This window comes from Staurois parvus, unplaced genomic scaffold (assembly GCF_062004578.1).
Source record: "Staurois parvus isolate SC_StPar_1 unplaced genomic scaffold, SC_StPar_1.0 ptg000058l, whole genome shotgun sequence".
NCBI classification, from domain to species: Eukaryota; Metazoa; Chordata; class Amphibia; order Anura; family Ranidae; genus Staurois; species Staurois parvus.
Genome location: NW_028317854.1, coordinates 10,813,155 through 10,834,326, shown reverse-complemented (window position 1 = coordinate 10,834,326; position 21,172 = coordinate 10,813,155). Strand labels below are relative to the sequence as shown.

Below are 21,172 nucleotides of genomic sequence, written 5' to 3'. Positions count from 1 at the left end.
ATCTGGCCAACTGTTGTGAAGGATGTTTTCTTCACCAGGGAAAGAATTCTTCGGTCATCAACCACAGTTGTTTTCCGTGGTCTTCCGGGTCTTTTGGTGTTGCTGAGCTCACCGGTGCGTTCCTTCTTTTTAAGAATGTTCCAAACAGTTGTTTTGGCCACGCCTAATGTTTTAGCTATCTCTCTGATGGGTTTGTTTTGTTTTTTCAGCCTAATGATGGCTTGCTTCACTGATAGTGACAGCTCTTTGGATCTCATCTTGAGAGTTGACAGCAACAGATTCCAAATGCAAATAGCACACTTGAAATGAACTCTGGACATTTTATCTGCTCATTGTAATTGGGATAATGAGGGAATAACACACACCTGGCCATGGAACAGCTGAGAAGCCAATTGTCCCATTACTTTTGGTCCCTTAACAAGTGGGAGGCACATATGCAAACTGTTGTAATTCCTACACCGTTCACCTGATTTGGATGTAAATACCCTCAAATTAAAGCTGACAGTCTGCAGTTAAAGCACATCTTGTTCGTTTCATTTCAAATCCATTGTGGTGGTGTATAGAGCCAAAAATTTTAGATTTGTGTCGATGTCCCAATATTTATGGACCTGACTGTAGATAGACATAGACCTGTTCACCACTGTCAAACAGAATTTTATCCCTGTATGGATGGTCTTTTCTGTTGTAGTGAACAGAAATATATGTTCCATTGGGAAACATTCTAACAAGCTACAACAGAAAAGACCATCAATACAGGGATACATCTCTGTCTGACAGTGGTGTTTATCTAGGTCTATGTCTATGTAGGTGACCAACTCACCAAGAAACATAGAAACATTCCGTATACTACCTGCACAGATATAAACATTTTCGGTATTATTGTATAGAAGACACATATGGGGAGATTTACTAAGACTTGATCGTGCAAAATCTGGTGCAGCTCTCCATAGAAACCAATCACTTCCAGGTTTTATTGTTAAAGCTTAATTGAACAAGCTGAAATTGTAAGCTGATTGGCTACCAAGCACAGCGGCACCAGATTCTGAGTGCTCCAATTTTAGTAAATATCCCCCTTCGATTTTGTGGGCTTTTTTTTCAAACCTAGGTGTACCTGTGTATTTGTGGCTTGCACATTATTGATTCTCTTGAACACACATATAAACAAATTGTGAAGTCTGTACAGAATCATACACATCTGGAATATTTTTCTATTTTCCTTAACTACATGATTCTCTGCAGATCTGATAAATCTATATGTAGATATTCACAAAAATGGAAAGCAAATAATTTGTAATTCTTCAGATTTGATCATCCCTAACTGTCCCCTACAGAGCCTCTTATCTCCATGTAAAAGTTTGGATTGGCTAAACATGCCCAGACAGACAACCTTTTTCTGATACTGCTGTGTATGATTAGTCTGGGGAAACATTTGTTTGTAGGCACCCTGTAACCCTCGTTTTTGCTTCTTGGAGAAAGTTGATTGGCTGGAATAGATTTTTCGTAATCACTATAATTTCTTCCTAATGAAATGAAATTGTTCTAGTATGCTTTATATTACAGGGCAGTGTTTTAGTCCCATTCCAAATGTTGCTAGCCAGTAATGATTAATGTCAGTGCTTTAGTTCCTGATAATGATTCATATGCTGTGCTACAATGATGTACAAGCTGGAGTGTCCTGTGCAAAAGTTATGTAATATTTATGAAAACCCATTTTAACATTTTTGTTTCTCATTTAACAAACACAAACACTGGCAAAGGTATCAGTCATCCAACGCACTGACTCATCTGCACAGCAGTTAGGATAGCAAAACACTGAGATCTTGTGTGTCCAAAGGCCTGCCTGGCTGTGCAGTGGTAGATATGAGAAGATGTTTGTGGGATGGGAGTTACGAGATTCTTTATTCATGTAACAAAAGTATCTGTAGAGCAGAAATGCCTGACCTTTCCCAGGCCTTTGATCATACTAGCAAGCGGCAAGATAAGAACAGGGGGTGAAGAAAAAGGAAGTTTGGAAAAGCCTTATGTCTTCAAGCTAATAGACTGATTTCCACATTCTCTGCACTGAAGGACAAGAAGGAAGCGTGGTATATTTTTGCTAAAGGCAACATCTCCACTTTGATTTATCCTAGTTTGTGTTATAAATCAGCACCCATTATTTTTTATTTAGATATTTGATTTACTTAGCCTCAGTCAATGATTATATTCATACTATTTTCCATACCAGTGTCCCTCAGGCAAAAATGTATGGTTGCTGTTGTGCCAGAACTCATAGTGAATCCAATTTCAAGATGCTATGGAGTGTTCAAAGTGTGTTGGCAAAAATATATTTGGGTTCAAAATTGTATTTGAACTGAACACAAAGAAAGGTCTTCTGATGTTTGTTCCTATATGACCTTAATGGCTGGTAAGTTTCAGTTTTCTAGTGTTCCTTGAGTTGCATTGCGTTAGAAATGTTTTTTACACATCTGATTTTTTTTAGCCTCAACTGGTGAGATTTAAGGTGGGAAACACATCTGAAGGATCTCTTGGAGAGCAGAGTCTAAGCCATCTTACACTACCTGATTTAGTTTCATTCACAGTGAGTCGCCTTCCTGAGTGCGATCGGTTGTCATTTCTTTGTAGCACATTGTAGGCTGAAAAGCTGTTTTATACAATCCACTCCAGTTCATTACATGTCTTGTTGGCTGATATCAGTGAAAGGAGCATTACAGTGGTACTTTTTTATGTTTGTCTACACATCTGATTTTTCTGGGGTGCATTGGCCGCCCATTGATTTCAACGGATTGCATTAATGCAACACACCTAACATGCATTAATTCATGCATGCTAACAGAATGATACAATTATAGCTGCACTAAACATTTTGTTCCGGTCTATGGTTCCTGGCCAACACATGACCAACATTGAGATTCACTTTTCTCAAACTATTTAAATTTTATATTAGGTATTTTATACAAACAACCGTAATAGCTGAATTTACTGTATCAACATTTGTAGAGGATAAATCAATGTATTGGATGAGGTTTTTTGTAGTTAAAGGGAGGAAAAGTAAATAACAAAAATAAATTCTTAACACAAGGGTATCCATTTTGTGTATATTTAAAGTTTTACAACACGTAATTTACCTTCTGTTATGAAAAGGCCATTCATGGTCTTGCTCAGTAGTGTTTTCAGTGTAGAACTTGCTGTCCTCTTCCTAGACACAATTCTGCGGAAGTTCAACAAAGCTAGTTTCAGCCATTGGACAAGATGTGTTAAATGCAGACAAAAGAAAAAGGAATAGTTATAAATCACCTAATGATATATTGAATATTTAATAATCATCCAAAAGACTCTAGAATAGGGGTCACAGTGGAGAAACACCATGTCTTTTGTCCCAATTAAACAAAAATTAGTATGTGACATGGATGTCAGAGTTGAGGAGTCAAGGGCCCTCCCGTGGATAATAGAACAATGGAGTATATTTGTATCAGTGATCAGTACCCGCTGCTTCTATTCCCATAAGTATGCAACTGATGAATTAGCTCCCTTTGTTTGCTCTTCTTCTAAGAAGTAAGTTTGACCTTCTTCTCCTGTAGCTGGACATGCTAAATATAGGACATTCATTGTTGTGCTAAAATGGAAGCTTTGGTTTATTACATCCTGTGAGGTCATACCAATAAAAAGAGGGCAGTAAGACTCCTGTCTTATTCATCTTCATCTTGTTCATACATTTATCAAGCTGTGCTTTGCGGTCTTTGGGTCCTTGATATATGCAGGAGAAGTAAAGCCATTGGCAGTTTTTCAGAAGGCAACATACCCATTTACAAGAAAACAGTCACTCCACAGAAGCAGTGCAACAGGTAATGGAGAACGGAAAGGAGGTGAAGCAGCCTGCCTTTATGCCCAGTGCCTTAAAGCTCCTACTGCATTCAAAATTGTTTTTAAAAATTATTTAATAAAGAGCCCTATCCATCCTCTCCAATGCTCCAGTGCTGCTCTCCACAGCCTTCTTTTATGCAGCTGGCCGTCTCCATTTCTCTGAGCCCAGGTTGTCAATGGATCAGAATAGTGCAATATATCAATCAGTGCAGTCACATAAATGAAACCCTTAAACAATATGAACAATTCCAGCCTATAAGACAATCTCACTACACTCTTAAGTGACTGTATGAACATAAATTAGTGCAGCAAAATCCAATAGATAAATATAAAAAAGAATACATGACTATCCACACCAGTAAAATATCAGAACATTTTCAGAAATAAGTCTTATACAGAAAATAGAAAAGTCCATTGTCATAAAGCAGTTTAAAGTGTGCAAATTGAATTCTCATTCCACAGACCAATGAGTGCTTTGTGTTCCCACCAAGAGAGTATACAAGCCGCTCACCTCACCACCATGAACTCTTTATAAACAGACAGGTCATAGTAAGCCTTCCTCTTCTGGGGTTGATCCTCTGGTGACCACCGGTCTTTTCACTAAGGTAACTTCAAGCATGGGGCAGATGTGTATACATGGAACAAAGAGAGAGCCACAAGTGTTCTCTGTATATAAGCTTTTACTGCTAAAAAATAGGATAAAACTTACAGGCTGGGGCTTTATATTAGTGCTGGGATATGAGCTCTACAAATATCGGCATCACCTGCAACCTTAAATTGTTTACGGGATGATTTCACGAACATGGCTCCTCCCCATATGTGTTTTGTCCAGGGTGGGACTTCATCCTTGACTCCAGCTTGAGCCCCCATCCTTGCATTTCCATTTTTACTACTGGCCCTTAACTGTGATGAATTCACTCAATGGCCAATTATTAGGTGTGGAAGGCAGGAGAAGTAGACTCAAGCACTCAACCACATCAGCATATTACTGAATGCCTTTCACCTGTTTTCAGGGCTTTTTGCAAGGTAAATGACTATTCATACAGCCTTCACTAGGTGCCTACATTGCATATTTCCATTACTTCTAAAGTGACTACAGGGTCATTAAAAATAAATATTTGGTTATCGGTGTCTTATATTTGTATGTATGATGGTACACTGTTCATTCGTACTACTTGTTTTTGTAAAGCTATTCAATAAAAAACTATTGGAAACTAAAACAAATATTTGACAATATATGATAAGATATTATTACTATGGCATTATCACCTTTATCAGTTTTTGCCTTCCTAGACCACAACCTGTGTGACTTGTAGTTATGATAGTGGCAGACATTATGAAAATCCTGACCAATGTATTGTGAAATCAAGGACATTTAAAATTAGTTGATCAATGTCATTGCTTCTTGGAAATCATATATTTGTTGGCAGAGTTCCAGATACAAAATGGTTTCCACTTATTGGTTTTGGCGATCCATGTTCCATAGTGTTACTCCAGAAATCATCTTCCATCAATATGAAACCTTTTGATTTTATAACAGAGGTTTTTCTCTTTATGTCGACATTTCTCAATTCCCATCCAGTAACTGTTTTAAACTGACTCCCTCTCTCAAGTATTAACTGCAGAAGAAATCCACAGAGGAAAAAATGGATTAATTATGGAGTATGTGGAAGAAGAACAAACATTTTGTTTTGAAGATGCTTATTCTCTTTGTCTTCTTTTAACCAAAGAGACTTTGTAAATAATCATGTTGTAAGGCCTTTGCTATGACCGTTATGCACTGGGGATTGCACTTCCAGAGCAATGCCTTGAAAACTAAAGAAACACATAGGGGAAAACAGATGTGTTAATAAATCATAAACTGTTTCTACTTCGCTTTATGCAACACATAAGAGATGGGAGCTTGCAGCTATTTTGCCAAAGGACACTAAGCTTGCTTCAGTAATTACTTCTGTTTATATATCAGAAACCTGTGTAGCTGACAGTAGGTCACGGGACAGGCCTTTCTGAACCATACCATTCATGGTGCTCGAAGGATTATTTTGATAAAGGCAGCTTGGGGCATTGATTATCCACACTAGTATTGATTGTCCCTATGCTGTCATTGACTACTTGGATGTTCATGGAAGCACAGTATGGGTCTTTCAATTTAAAAATAACCATGGGCACTAATAAAACCTGCTGTATTGCTTTATAACTTTCTGTATAAAAAACATAAAAAATAACACTAGGTTCTTTATATAAGTAGGTGGGAAGAGGTACATAGAAGGGGTAATAGTACTCACCTGCATATCCTCAGTCTTCCAGTTAGCTTTTGTGTGTTTCGGAAAGTTGGCAAACACCCAAGAGAAGTGTGCTAAACCTTGCTGCAGGGTCCACTGAGGCTAGCAACCTGCTTTGCAGCTGAACACTAATGAAGCCTTGAACCTCACTCCTGCAGAAATTAGGTGCCTTCTTTAAGGAAGACATTTTTTTGTTTAGGTGAAATATTACATTTTCTCCCAAACTGGCCTCCATTAATACTAAAGCGCTGTCTTGCAGAGCAGTAAACCTGATTGTACTCTGCTGTAGTTAAATAACCCTTATAGGACTTGTCCCTCCTCCAGCCTGTGACTGGATAGTAAAAGGAGAAGCAGAAGACTGGTGAGCTCATCTCTCTGTCACTCTCCTCTTGTCTGTAGCACAACTAATTGCCTTTTTTTTTTTTTTTTGCTAAACAGGGGATTGCTATTGTCTGATGACAGGTCAGATTAAGGTACTTACACTGTTTACATTTGTATAATAAATTTAATTGGACATAATAATTTTGACATAATGCATAAGGAGACACAGTAGAACTCTCTGAGCAGAGAAGCAAAGGCCGGAGAGTGACAGGAGAGGAAGCTGTGATGATTATTGGATGTGAAGCCGATGTGTACTGCTTTTAAGTGAGTGTAACCAATTTTGTTGCCAATAAATTTTAAATAAATACTACAGTATTAGTACTCTGCATATGTCCTTTCTATGTTGAGCTTTTACCCTTGAGGAGTGAGGAAACAGAGGAGATTGCTGCCAGTATGAGGGGTCTCTGGAAACTTGGTGTTTAAAGCTATATTAGACCTCTGGCTGGATATGAGGTCCACATAAGAAAGTTAGGGAACACCTTTAAAGCATGTGGTGGCATGGAGTAAAGTGGAGATTGGGATAGCTGGAAGCACATCATCTGACAAGGATTTAGATATTCACAGTAGTGAAAGTTTGGAAGACGTTTTTGGACATGTAAATTATGTTTTGCATGAGGATAACTGGTTCACGTTAATTGGGACTTATATTTTATCACATGTATGTACTGTTTTTGAGATATATGTAATTCCCTGATTGATATATGGTTTCTAATAGGAAAAAAGGTATATAATGTTTAGATCACGTATATAGTTTAGGTGTTTGGCACTGTGATGTTTTGTTATTGAGATATATATATATATATACACACACACACACTACCTTGTCAACATTATTTGGATGCCTGCCTTTACACGCACATGAACTTTAATGGCACCCTAGTCTTAGTCCGTAGAGTTCAATATTGAGTTAGCCCACCCTTTGCAGCTATAACAGCTTCAACTCTTCTGGGAAGGCTGTCCACAAGGTTTAGGAGTGTGTCTATGGGAATGTTTGACCATTCTTCCAGAAGCCCATTTATGAGGTCAGGCACTGATGACAGACGAGAAGGCCTGGCTAGCAGTCTCCGCTCTAATTCATCCCAAAAGTGTTCTATCGGGGTTAAGGTCAGGACACTGTGCAGGCCGGTCAAGTTCCTCCACCCCAAACTCGCCCATCCATGTCTTTATGGACCTTGCTTTGTGCAATGGTGCGCAGTCATGTTGAAACAGGAAGTGGCCATCCCCAAACTGTTCCCTCAGTGTTGGAGGCATGAAATTGTCCAAAATGTCTTGGTATGCTGACTCCTTAAGAGTTCCCTTCACTGGAACTAAGGGGCCAAGCCCTACCGCTGAAAAACAACTCCACACTATATTCCCCCCTCCACCAAACTTTACACTTGACACAAAGCAGTCAGGCAAGTACCGTTCTACTGGCAACTGCCAAACCCAATCACATCCATCAGATTGCCAGACAGAGAAGCATGATTTGTCACTCCAGAGAACACGTCTCCACTGCTCTAGAGTCCACTGGAGGCTTGTTTTACACCACCGCATCCAATTCTCTGCATTGCACTTGGGTGATGTAAGGCTTGGATGCAGCTGTTCGGCCATGGAAACCCATTGCATGAAGCTCTCCATGCAGTGTTGCGCTAATCTGAAGGTCTTTAGCTATTGACTCTTCAGTTGGCGATTTCAGCGCACTGTGCGCTTCAGCATGCGCTGACCCCACTCTGTCAACAGACGTGGCCTAACAGTTCACGGCTGAGTTGCTGTTGCTCCCAGTTGCTTCCATTTTGTTATAATACCACTAACAGTTGACCGTGGAATATTTAGTAGCAAGGAAATTTCATGGATGGACTTATTGCACAGGTGGCAATATCATGGTATCACCCCGAGCTCCTGAGACCGACCCATTCTTTCACAGATGTTTGTAGAAGCAGTCTGCATGCCTAGTTGCTTGGTTTTATACACCTGTAGCCATGCAGGTAATTGGAACACCTGAATCCAATCATTTGGAGGGGTGTCCCAATACGTTTGACAATATAGTGTATATATATACTGTATATATAGTAGTAAAGATGCCATGAGACGTTAGAGAATGCATAAAAATGTGTAGAAGCCTAGCGAGCGCACACGTAAGCAGCTAAATGCACTGAAAAAAGGAACCACAATACCTTTCAATAACAAGCAAAACAAAGAAATAGAGTGCAGCGCTAAAGTAATAGAAAACTAATGAATACAGTCTTAGGTGGACAAGTTCCTTAAATGATATAAGGAGTGTTGATGTAACAGTTCTGTTATGAAATCCAATGCGGTATCCAGTGAAAGAATGGTAAGATTGCCTACTAACCAGAAGCGCAATCAATATGCGCATATAGGAATCCAAGACCAGCTGGGAGTCTGACTTGGGAACGGCCAGGTGGAATGTTGATGTCCTCCAGGGGGTCCCTCAATCAAGTATTGGGTACTGGTCTGGTCTATCACCTCTCTCCTCTGGTCCGAATGGAACACCAGGGGGTCCCTCAATTCAGTAGTGGGTGCAGGTCTGGTCTATCACCTCCCTCCTCTGGTCCGAATGGAACATCTGGGGTCCTGGACTGGGGTTAGATGCTCAGAGCCGAGCGTATGGATACCCATAGTGTAGTATGTCAAGTATTTATTAAGCGTTAAAATATGTGGTATACATACATAAGTATATCAAGGCACAGGGTGACTGTGGATATAGGTAGAAGCGCAGTATAAACCACTGAATACACTGACCAGTATATAAGAGAATGGGTGCCGCCGGACCTCCTTGATCCGGCAGCGTGACGTCAAGGCGCGCAAAGGCTCCTCCTAGACGCATTTCGTATAACCATACGTCTACTGTAGGGGTGATGGTATTGTCTCATGTACTGTCCCCCACTATAATGTACAGCGCTGAGCAAACCTTTTAGCTCTATATAAATACTGTATAATAATATATGTGATCTCAGAAACGATCTCTTAATCTTCTGGTTGTTTGGCCAATATACTGTTTCTGGCATGAGCATTCCAGAAGATAAACCGCGTAGCGGGTGTTACAGCGGGTGTTACAGAGAATGCATGGACGTTTCCCTGTCAACCATTGTTCTTTCCACCTGTGATAGGTTAATGCAGGGGATTGGAGAGTTTAATGCATTGAATAGAAGTTTCCCAGCCGACGTCTGTTGTTTTCCCCTATGATAGGCTAATCCATAGGAATAGTCATGCATTTTTACATTGTGCAGTGCCATTTTGTAAAATAATCCAACCACGTCATCATTTTTAAAACTGGGCCATTTTTGTTTGCAAGAACACAGCAATTTAAAGGCAGTGATTTTGTGATAGTAACAATAATCATTAACAAACAGTCATATTTCTCTTCTCAGAACAGGTATTTTCAACCAGTGTTCCATGGAATCCTAGGGTTCCTCCAGTGGTTGTTAGGGGTTCCTTAAGTTGTAGTTGGTTGACCAGCCAGATGATTGTGTCTGCAAAGTGATGTGGCCAATGCCACTTGGCAGAGTCAGGTGCATTACACCAATGATCTTTTGAGCTGTCTGTAAAGATTGCATTCTGATCACGACTATAGGGGGCATTCTTTCCAATGGCCACCAATATAAGGGGCATTTTTTTTCCACTGATCCCAATGAATTGGTTCAACGAGACCTGAAAATTATTTCAAGGGTTCCTCTGGGGTAAAAAGGTTGAGAAAGGCAAGTATGGAGAAAGCGGAGTAATAATGCATGATTGCTGTTTGATTGCTATGTGTATTGCACTTTACACAGCGCTCTTTAGAATGCAGGGCAAGGCATTTGATGAAATGACAATTGCTTGGCAAAAACCTACAATCATTGTGCCATGTATGGTACATGTTTGGCTACAGCATGTGTTCTTAGTCTCCTTATATTTGATAACCACTTCTTTTAGCATGATACATTATGAAGGTAGAACTGATATAAATAATAGCTGTAATTGTTAATACACACAGGAGCTTCATTTTCTAGATAGCATCCATGGGTTTCATCATAAATAAAAAGTGAACTAAAGTAACGTTCCTATGGTTGCCTTAGCAACCAGTCAGATTCCAGTTCCTATTTTACCAGTGCAGTTAGACTACTTTCTACTTGCAACACTGACCAATGCTTTTTTCCAGTGTTTGTACACAAGGCTCCTTATATTTGAAGCAGATCTTTTACTCATAAACAGCAATGTTTTATATAGCAGACTGAAAAAATTTAGAAATTCTGTATCAGATGCAACAATCAGCTGTGGAAAATCAGTGCCTATGGCACCTTTTACTACCCAGAGTGAATTTTATATTCAATGGAAAACTTTAATTGGGATCATATAATGCTCATTGAAAACATGCTACTTTATCTAACTTGGGAACTCCTCAATTTCCAAGCTCCCCTTTCCTAGTGACAGAGTCCCTTTAAATGTTATGATAATATGCAAACAAATGTGCTGGCAATATTAATTGTTGCCTTTTGAATCACTGAATGACAGACCCAACAAAACCGTCTTTTGATCATAAGTGCTAAAAACAGTGTTTCCTGCTGCTTTCAGATGAAATAAACAAGAATAATGCCAATAAACATTTTTTGTGAACTTTAAATCTCCTTTACATGACAATGTATGAAAAGGACAGGGAAGGGTCAAGCTGGATATTTTCCTGGCTGAACCGAACTCATGCATATTAGAGACTTATTATAATTCTTTTGTTATTTAGTGACAAAAAAGGAATCTAATGCTTGACACACCTACCGGCATTGCGTTCACTTTCCACCCGGCAAAAAATATAAGACAAGGCCACAGCTTAAATTAAAATCCTTAGGTTCTTATCTTCTTCCCACAGGAAAGCAAATCTGTGTTGAAAACCGTAAAATTAAGAGGAGAGCTAGGATGGCATAATTTAGACAGAATTCATGGTGCTAGATTTTTTGAGCTCTATGACTGGAGGGATAGGCCAACCGTTAATAAGATACAGTAATACAACCTCTTATGAATTGAAGTCTGTAAGAAATGGGAAATAAAAACAAAACCAAGGACCTTATTTTATTTTTTTATTTTTGTTTCTATGAATTAGGTAAATTGATTATTGTTTCACATACAGTCAGATATTATGTTTGAACATTATTATGTATAGCGTGTGTTTCTGTGTGGGGAATGGAGGGAAAGGGGGGGGGGGCATTTAATTTCACAGGCATATTTTCTTTTTTCTTTTCTTTTTACTGATTTATGCTAGAAAGTAGTATAGATTTAGAAAAAAATATTTTATGATTCAATTTAGAATAATGACATTGTTTGTCTTCATTGACTGTTAAGTCACACAGATGGGTGGGCCCTATTTTATGGCTGTGTGCAGATGAATGATAAATATGTTGGGCACAGTTAGTTTATAAATGAATCTGCAATGGTTAAAAACAGACTAAAACCATTGGAATGGTCAAATGAACCTAAAAACATGTTTATTTAACTATATAGTTACAGTAGTTTTTGGTAATAATGCAGTACGATGCCCAGGTCCTGAAAAATTATATTTTAATTATATTATTAATTGCTTATTATTCATTTATTTGTTTTAACTCTTTTAAAATCTATTCATTTACTTATCAAACTGTGATAACTGTGACGCTACATGCATCTTTAAAAACCCTGCTGTTTACAAGGCAATGCTAAATCTTGTCATTTTTATTATATAATGATAAAGAATAAAACTAAATATATAAATAATGATATAGATTGTTTAGCATAATGTACATTTATTGAGATGGCGGTAAATAAAATTAAACAAATGAAAAAAAAAAATTAAATTAAGCAAAATAACAACTCTCTGTGCTCTTGCAGTTCTATGTGAATAAAGATAGAAAATAAAACAGCTGGAATGGGAGGGAACTACAGTGTGCCATAGAGATCATTAATTGGCTTCAAATAATTATGGTTTTCTATGTTGCTGAATATTACTATGAATTAGAGAGCTGTTAACCATTTAAAAAAGTGACCCAAACTATTCTGTAGATTTATTTTGCAATTGTTACTAAATAATATACAGCTGTAAATGATTTAATGCTGTTAGCTGATCTACCTATATGTAGTCTTTCAATAGTTATGGAGCTGTGTTTTGTAACTAAAGGGTTTGCAAACAAAGGATCATATTGACTAGGTTCCATGTTTTGGGTGACCTACGGGTTAAGAACTTCTTCCATCATCACTACATAAGAATGCCACTAGCTAACTTGTAGATGGTGACACAAAAGCCCTAAGTGGCTTATTTGGCTGTATGCTTGCTAACCCCTAAAATGCCAAAGGGTCCAACAAATACTGATATCTGACACTAGAAAACTCTACGTCCTTTTTTGTGTTCTTTTTGATGAATTAGGTTTTTGTCTCGATCACTATTGTGTTAGAGTGCCAGCTGTGTACATTTGCAGAGGAAGGCAAATTTTATGGGACAGTGAAAGAAGTTAGAAAGCAAAGCTATGGGAAATGACATCATTGTGAAAATGTAAACAACCGGGGAAACAAACAGGGCAACAAGTGGTTAAAAACTAATCGCGAAACTTTAATGAAATGTTTAACATCTTTATTTACATTTTATCTCACAGTGAAATAGCAGTACAACTGACTGTCCCAACGATGAGATATAGTGGCTAAATGAGTTGAGAAATTTCACACAATAAATATTGTGAAAAGCAAATTTCTGTTTTTTTTTGTTTCTGTGCACATGATTGGGTAATAAAATTGATAAAATTTATTCAGTGAAGAGTCCTAAGCCAAATCAGCTTCACTGTCTAGTTGGGATTCTGAATCCTGTGTTATTACCCTACTATACTGGGGTGCACCTTATAGAGTTGGATACGGGGGGGGATTTACTAAAAGTGGAGAGTGTAAAATCAGCTCAGCATGGAGACCAATAAGCTTCCAGATTTTATTGTCAAAGCTAAATTGAACAAGCTGAAGCTAGAAGCTGATTGACTCCCAGGCACAGCGGTACCATATTCTGAGTGCACCAGTTTTAGTAAATCTCCCTCACCATTTGTTAAAATTCCTGTGTATTAATTAGTATTTAACAGTGTGTAACGCAAAACACTAAAAACGAAGGAACATAATTAAGATAACCTAATCATAAAAAATATGTATGTTCCTAGCAGTATATAAATACAATATATTGTGGTAATATTTAAATGTAATTTGGACCATAGAAAATAAAGAACATTTAAACCAATTTGGACAGAACAGTGAAACAACTGGCTATTAAACCTAATGTATAGCTTGCTTTCATTAATAGGCTGCTAATCATATTAAATCATATGTGTGCAATGTTAAGCCCCAATCAGAACTGAGATATAATTTTGGGAACAGGTAGTTTCTTGCACAGATCTATACTTATATATGTGACAAACACAATTGTGTTCACCCAGTTACCCAACAAAAGGAAACAGAATAGTCAGAATTTTAATGCTTTGGAAAAAACATTACTGGGAGGACTGCAGAATTGATTAGTAAACATTTTTTAAGTTCTAACTGAATGAAATTTAGTCATTCATTGTCATTGGGGCCTATTAAAATTAAATAAAGATCATATGCATATAGTGATATAGGTTGTCAAATCAATGAATCTATGACTCTATTGGGGGGATTTACTAAAACAGGAGAGTGCAAAATCTGGTGCAGCTCTACATAGAAACAAATCAGCTTCCAGGTTTTTTGTCAAAGTTTAATTGAACAAGCTGAAGTTAGAAGCTGATTGGCTATCATGCACAGCTGCACCAAATTCTGAGTGATCCAGTTTTAGTAAATCCACCCTTATGGATCTAACCACTAAGCTGCCTCTCTTTTCCGCATTTGGTAGAAATATAATAAAGTCTAATAATTCACCTATAAGTCACCTGCAAAAGTTTGTCACAGCATAAAAATACTCATTAATCCTGCCAAAAACCTAGAGAGCTTATAAACATCTGCCATTTTTGGGTGTTATCAGAATACATAGGGACCACAGAATACTTGTCCCTATGTTATAGAGAAGAGGAAAGAAGCAAGTGTTCTGCAGTCCTGTCCTAGGGTGACAATGCTGCTTTTCCATGGGTACAGTGGTGAGGTGGTAAGTTGTCACATTAGGTTAAGAAGTGTTTTACTAACAGGATCACTATTTGAAAATAAAGTCCTAAGAACACATAAGGACTGGTAGACTGCCATATACTGTATATTATCTTTATATTTTTGGGTTTGTTCATGCTTTAAATATATGTTATGTCCAGAAAATGGCTGCACCCAAGAGTTTTTTTTTAATTCCAGTGCTAAGTCTGACAAATGTTAAGTGTTATAAATGAATTATTTAGTGCTATTCATGTAAAAAGGCTGTTATTTTATGCTTGTTATTTTGCTCTTATTGTTTCAGTCAAATAAGGTGCCAGTTGTGCAGCCGTCACATGCAGTGCATCCCCTCACACCTCTCATCACATACAGTGATGAGCACTTTGCTCCAGGAGCTCACCCTTCCCATATTCCGTCAGATGTCGGCCCTAAGCAAGGTATGAATTGCGGCGCTAAATATAAGAAAATGCTGTCATGTATTTTACTGAAATAATTTTTTTTTTCCTGCTGGGTCCTGCCAGAAATGAGAAAATTTCCATTACATGTATAAATCATAAGGAAACCATGTGTAGCAATAAAAGGCAATTCTGTGCATGCTATTAGATCCCTTAACATGTTCATTGTGGGCAGTCATCAGGCCATTATAATTGCAGGAACCAAGACACCCTAAATACCACCATTTTTCAAATTTATTTTTAATAATTGTAGACAAATTACTTTGGAAGAACATTTTGGGTGGAATTACTAAAACTGGAGCACACAGAGTCTGGTGCAACTGTACATAGTAACCATTCGGCTTCTAGGTTTTATTGTCACAGCTTAATTAAACAAACTTAAGTTAGAAGCTGATTGGTTACTATGCACAGCTGCTCCAAATTTTGTGTGTTCTAGTTTTAGTAAACCCACCCCTTTCTATTCCTCTCCTATATCACACATTAAAAACATACTTGTGTAAAATGTTCTCAATTAAATCTAGCAATTATTTTGCAAACAAAAACTTCAATACTGATCCAAAAAGAATGTCATGGCGTGAGGACTGCTAGAACAATTAAAGAGTAATTATGTGTTTTTCATTTATTTAAAGTGACATGAACTCAGTAATAATCTCTGCAGATTGATGGGTGTACATGACCTTCTTGTAACTTGTTCGGCTTTCATATATTATACATTCCTGGTACCGTTGTATCGCCTTACAGGTTACTTTCATCTTAGCACTGTATAGGTGGCCATTCTTGTTCTAATCTAGTCCATTTAAGCTTTTTCTGTAGATTTACAACTACTATAGCTATAAGAACTCAGCCCATAAATAATCCAACACCTCTAAATTATCCTTAAAGTGGTTGTAAAGGCTTAGGGTTTTTTTACTTTCAAGCATTCTATGTGTGAAGGTAAAAACTTTCTGTGTGCAGTAGCCCCCCCCCCCAATTCTCACCTGAACCCCATCGCGATCCAGCGATGTGCACAAGAGCGTCAGCTCTCTGGGGACTCTCCCTCCTCATTGGCTGAGCCATTGGCTCCCAATGCTGTCAATCACAGCCAGTAAACCAATGAGGAGAAAGAGGGGGTGGGGCTGAACCATTACTCTGTGTGTGAATGGACAGGCAGAGCAGAGCCTCAGGTGCAAGCCTGCCTGAGTGCCCCCATAGAGAGCTACTTCAGGGGCACTCGGCAGGAGGGGGGGGGGGCAGGAGCATCGGTGGGAGACTTGAGAAAAGAAGGATCAGGGCTGCTCTGTGCAAAACCACTGCACAGAGCAGGTAAGTATAACATATTTGTTATTTAAAATCAAATATGAAAAAAGTGCCTTTAGTATTACTTTCAGATCATCATATGTGGATAAAAGAAACACTTTGCACTACACTATTAAAACACATGAGGGCAATTACTCCTGTAACGATTTTCATGAAAACAAGTTTGATAGCTTTTATCCTGTGTAAATCATTGAGGTTTATTTGGTGTGTACAAAATGTAGATACTAAGCATATCACCTAAATTCATGAGCAAATATAAAGAACAAGAAGAATTGCATTCTGAAGGGAGTACAACAATACCACATGCCTAAATTAGGAAATATGCCAACAGAAAAAAAGAAAAAATGGAGAGAAAGAAAAAAATGAGGAGAAAAAACTCCTCACATGAAAAAAAAAATACTGAGATTTTTAAGGTGGCAAAAAAATATATATAACAATAAAAGCTAAAATGTTACAATATTTATTATCAAATCACTTTAAAAAATGTATACATTTAAATATATCAAAATTTATGATGATACTTATTCAAAAATATATCTGGTGCAATATTTCTCTCTGAACATGTTTCGCCTTTTCAGGCTTCTTCAGGAGATATTAAATGTGACACCTATAATAGTGAATTGATAGTTATACAATATAATAATACGGTTAAATACCTTCAATACTTAACTCAAAAACAAGAACCAATACAAATCTCATTATACAGACATTTCAAAGATTGAAAGTTAATAGAGGGCAACTCACCAAATAGTTCATACTAGCTCAAATAGACAGATAGTATATAGAATGATTGTAGTACAATTAAGTAGGACAAACAAATCCTCAAATAAGCCTGGACAGGCTGGTGCCTCAGACGACTGGTGGAGGAGCGCAATTGATCTAAACATAACAGTAAAAAACATCAACCATTTCTGACAGTTTGCAAAAAATGCTCAAAAAACTTAAATAATCACCAATCTACATATAAAAAGGACGACATAACCACCACTAGTTGAGTACTCAGTATGCAGCAATTAACATCATGTTTGTTAGTGTTACATCGGAGGAAACCAAAAGGTTTCTTGGCCCAAATTGGACACTAGAATAAAATATAAGATATATTACAAAGGGAAACCAATGTTATTCCCAGTAGTCAAATGAATGCACACTATGGATATAGATATAACAGAATATAGGTATAGAGTTTACCTCAATCCAAGTACTAATGAGTCAAAAAGAAGGGAGGTGGTACGTACCCAAAGGTGCAAAGACACAAAATCAGTCAAATAAGGATACAAATACTGGTGAATAAGAAAACACAAAATATAATAACTATTGGGAGACCAAATTTAAATACACGAGCCACGAGCTTCAAAATACATCAAAGAAAAACGTATCACCAAGAAAGCGCCAGCGCCACAACTCCACATCCCCATCAACCAGCAAAGCCTAAGAGCCATTTGGACTCATTTATATATGGGCCACTCCTGCCGCCGATCGGCGTCAATGATGTCACAATACCATCAACGTCATGACGCCATCAATGCTGCAACATGGCATGTACGTATGGAGTCACTTCCGCCCATTTTTTTCCCCATTATTTTCTTCTCTTCTCTGTGCTCTAATTTTCAGGTTAGGAAGTGTATTCATTCAAAAGCATGATTTGAAAAGTGAAAACATCTACTACCATAGATGGAGCTCCTATAATGTTGCAAAAAAAATAAAAAATACTGTTATATACAACAACGCCCTGGTCATACTTCTAATAAACCACCTGAGATACCAGGTGATGAACTAAGTTTTATCAAAGAAGGAGGTGGGTATGTAAATTGATGTTGCCAGGAAAGGGTACAATATTGAGTAACAATCAACGAATGTGCTGGAGGTTCAGAGTGAAGGTGACTGGCAGCCACGTGATCTGTCAGCTCTTGGTGGTAGAGCCAGTATTAGACAGCTGCAGTGTCACACTGATGCTGGAGTATGGAGGTAAGTATGTTTTTTTGTATACCCCATATTTCTCCTTTAAGGAAACATTGTTACTGATTACTCAAAGGATAGAGATGGTTTACTTAGCAACATTAGTGTTTACTGAACTTAGGTGAAGGTGAAGCTCTGTTCACTTTGAACGCCTTGTCATATACTAGTAAATATCCAGTTTTTTTTCACTTTGGAAAGTGAACATTCATGTGGCTAAGCATCTAGGGCCATGCTGCCGATGAAGCCAACTGAGGCGACTGCCCTAATCGGCACTCATGAACACTCCATCCTCAATGCAGGTTCAGCCCTATGTCTCCTTATATCATAAAATGAACATTAGGAGTTTGCACAGGAAGATGCATTTTGCAAGGAATTTGCCTCAGAGCTTAGTAAATGTAGTGTAGATGTACTTTGCAAAGGATGCCCAATCATGTGCAAAAAAAATGAAAACAAAAACAGCATTTTTGCTTGGATATGGTTGGATGATGGAAGTCAAAAGCACTCATTCACTAAGCTCTGAGGCAAATTCCCATACAAAGTGCAAGTTTCCTTGCAAAATTAAGTCTGTTTGCCTTTAGTAAATCAAACCCTATGTGTAGTCCACTACCAAACTATGGTTCAAGGCAGGAAACCACCTATATTATACAAAGTATATACTACTTTAATATTAATAGTGCTGGTGGTCTTATTTCAGTAATAAATAAAACCTGTCAATAATACTGAATTTATTCATTTTGTTCATATAATAACAGGTCTTGTTTGGATTATAAAGTTTAGAATTATGGAGGTGAAGGCAGACATAAACTAGGAAAATGAACAAGGTTCTGGTGGCAAGGTGTTTACTCTAGAACGTGTAAGGCATACAGTCTCGGAGTGTATACTGAAATATGATGTGTAGCTCTTTGTGGGATTTTTCTTTGTACTCTTTTTGTTCTACAAAAAAAGTGCTACCAAGGCAAAACAGCTTGACCTTGCCGCCCAAAGCCGTTAGCTTGATGAAGAGCTTAGTAGAAACTGGAGTGACAGTTGGGAGCCAAGTGAATCATATCAAGAGTGAGCATTAGAAGCCTAAAAATGATTCATAATTAGTCAGTGATCCTCTGTGGTTCAAAATGGAGAGAAAAAATTGTAATGCAACCTTTGGGGAATGTGTGTTAATGGACAGACCCTAATATAATGTACCTAATCTACATTCTGTATTTTAAGCCAAGTTTTTGGCAGCTATCTGCTTTAAACGTTATTGTTGTTTTTTCAACTTTCATTAGAACAACAATCGTGGAACTAAGCTAAAACATTACAGTGTAAAAGAACTGCTGATTTTCTGGGAAATGCTGATCTCTTGTTGGTGCTGGGCCAAGGGTGCTAGTTGAGTTTTGAAGGGGTTAAATCAAAATCACAAATTGCCTAAGCACCTTATAAATGTAAATTTCATGGTTATTGCATTATGCATGCTGTTCATGTATATTTTTTCTCATCCATCAAAAATAGAACAGAACTGGAGGACAGTGACTAATCCATTGAGTGCTGAGAAGGAATTAATGTCCTCCGGGGGTAGAATAGCAACACTTACCACTTTTTTTTACATTGGATCCTAACATTATTTGTTGTACATTTTTCTACAGTAAAAAAAGTATACACTGTCCTGGCATCTGTCTGTATACACGTGAGTGCTCTTTGGGCCAATGTTTGATGTGATATTTTATTGACAGGCATGCACAGGCATCCTCAAGCACCTGACCTTCCTACCTTCTACCCACTGTCTCCAGGAGGAGTGGGCCAGATGACACCACCTCTTGGCTGGTGAGTTTATGCTAACTGACTGAGATGTCTGCAGATATAAGAAAAGTAATGACAAATGGATCTGTGCAATCACAGTATAATCAATGTAGCATGTGATCCATGTTTAGAACAACAGGTCATTTCAAGTAATGCAATCTTTACTTATTCTTTGAGATACACTGCTGTGCATATATGCACACTGAAGGAATGTGGTCACCGTTGAGGTCAATGTATGATCACTGGTCGGGACTTGATGACAACCCAGCTGATGACCTTTCCCGCTCCATGAAAATCTTTCTAGTCTCCTTTAGCAATCAAATGCACCACGTAGGCAACTTAATCAATGTCAAACCCGAATGCCAGTTACTACCTTTACTTTCTTTGTGGCTACAAAGTTGAAAAAAGTGGCACAGTTTAGCATTTTAACACCAGCAACTCTAGGTCTGGTCCTTTTTGGTATTTCAGGATCTGGGCCGCAATGAAAGTGCATTTTGGTACAAACTGGTTTTAAAGTAGGAATGGGTTAAAACACCTATTATATAATTTTTTTTACTGCCTGTGTACCACTGGGGATAATTCTGTTAACACACTGTCCCAGAAACACACCTGGAAATGAGAGGAGTCTTTCCAAATTAATGTAATTCCACTTTAAGGGAGTTGTCACAGGAACAGCTGATGGCCTTTCCCCCTCTCTGAAGATCTTTATAGTCTCCTATTGGAGGATTTTCCTTTATCTGTTGTTTTGGTGTCAACTGTAAAGTTCGGGATTTCTTCTAATTTTTTATCTGATTGTCAATGGTCACTTGGAAAAACAGAAGCTTGAATCTTCCCAGAATGTACACAAATGCCAATAAAAACTTAACACAGGGTCTAACCATTCCCTGCTCTGCTTTAAAATATAAAAATTGTCCTTACAAAACAAAGCTTTGCCTCACAGCTATCTGACCATGCTTTGCTCCAACGCGTTTCATCACTATTGATGTTGTAAAGTCAATATTGACAAAGTCAATAATCGAATAATAATTCAAAGTCAGTAGTCAATAATCGAATGTGTTGCCAACCCACAAGTAAAGTGCGCTACTCTTT

At 37.9% G+C, this 21,172-nt stretch overlaps 1 protein-coding gene across 3 annotated transcripts in view; it reads left to right on the top strand.

The window, feature by feature from the left end:
- The window catches only part of LEF1 (lymphoid enhancer binding factor 1), a 178,471-nt gene that overhangs the window by 94,314 nt on the left and 62,985 nt on the right, over positions 1 to 21,172 (top strand). For all 3 annotated transcript variants that reach the window (XM_089668491.1, XM_089668492.1, XM_089668493.1), the window contains exons 4-5: positions 14,905 to 15,037; positions 20,017 to 20,107. In XM_089668491.1, coding sequence (XP_089524617.1) covers positions 14,905 to 15,037; positions 20,017 to 20,107 — 224 coding nt within the window. The remainder of the gene's footprint in view (positions 1 to 14,904; positions 15,038 to 20,016; positions 20,108 to 21,172) is intronic.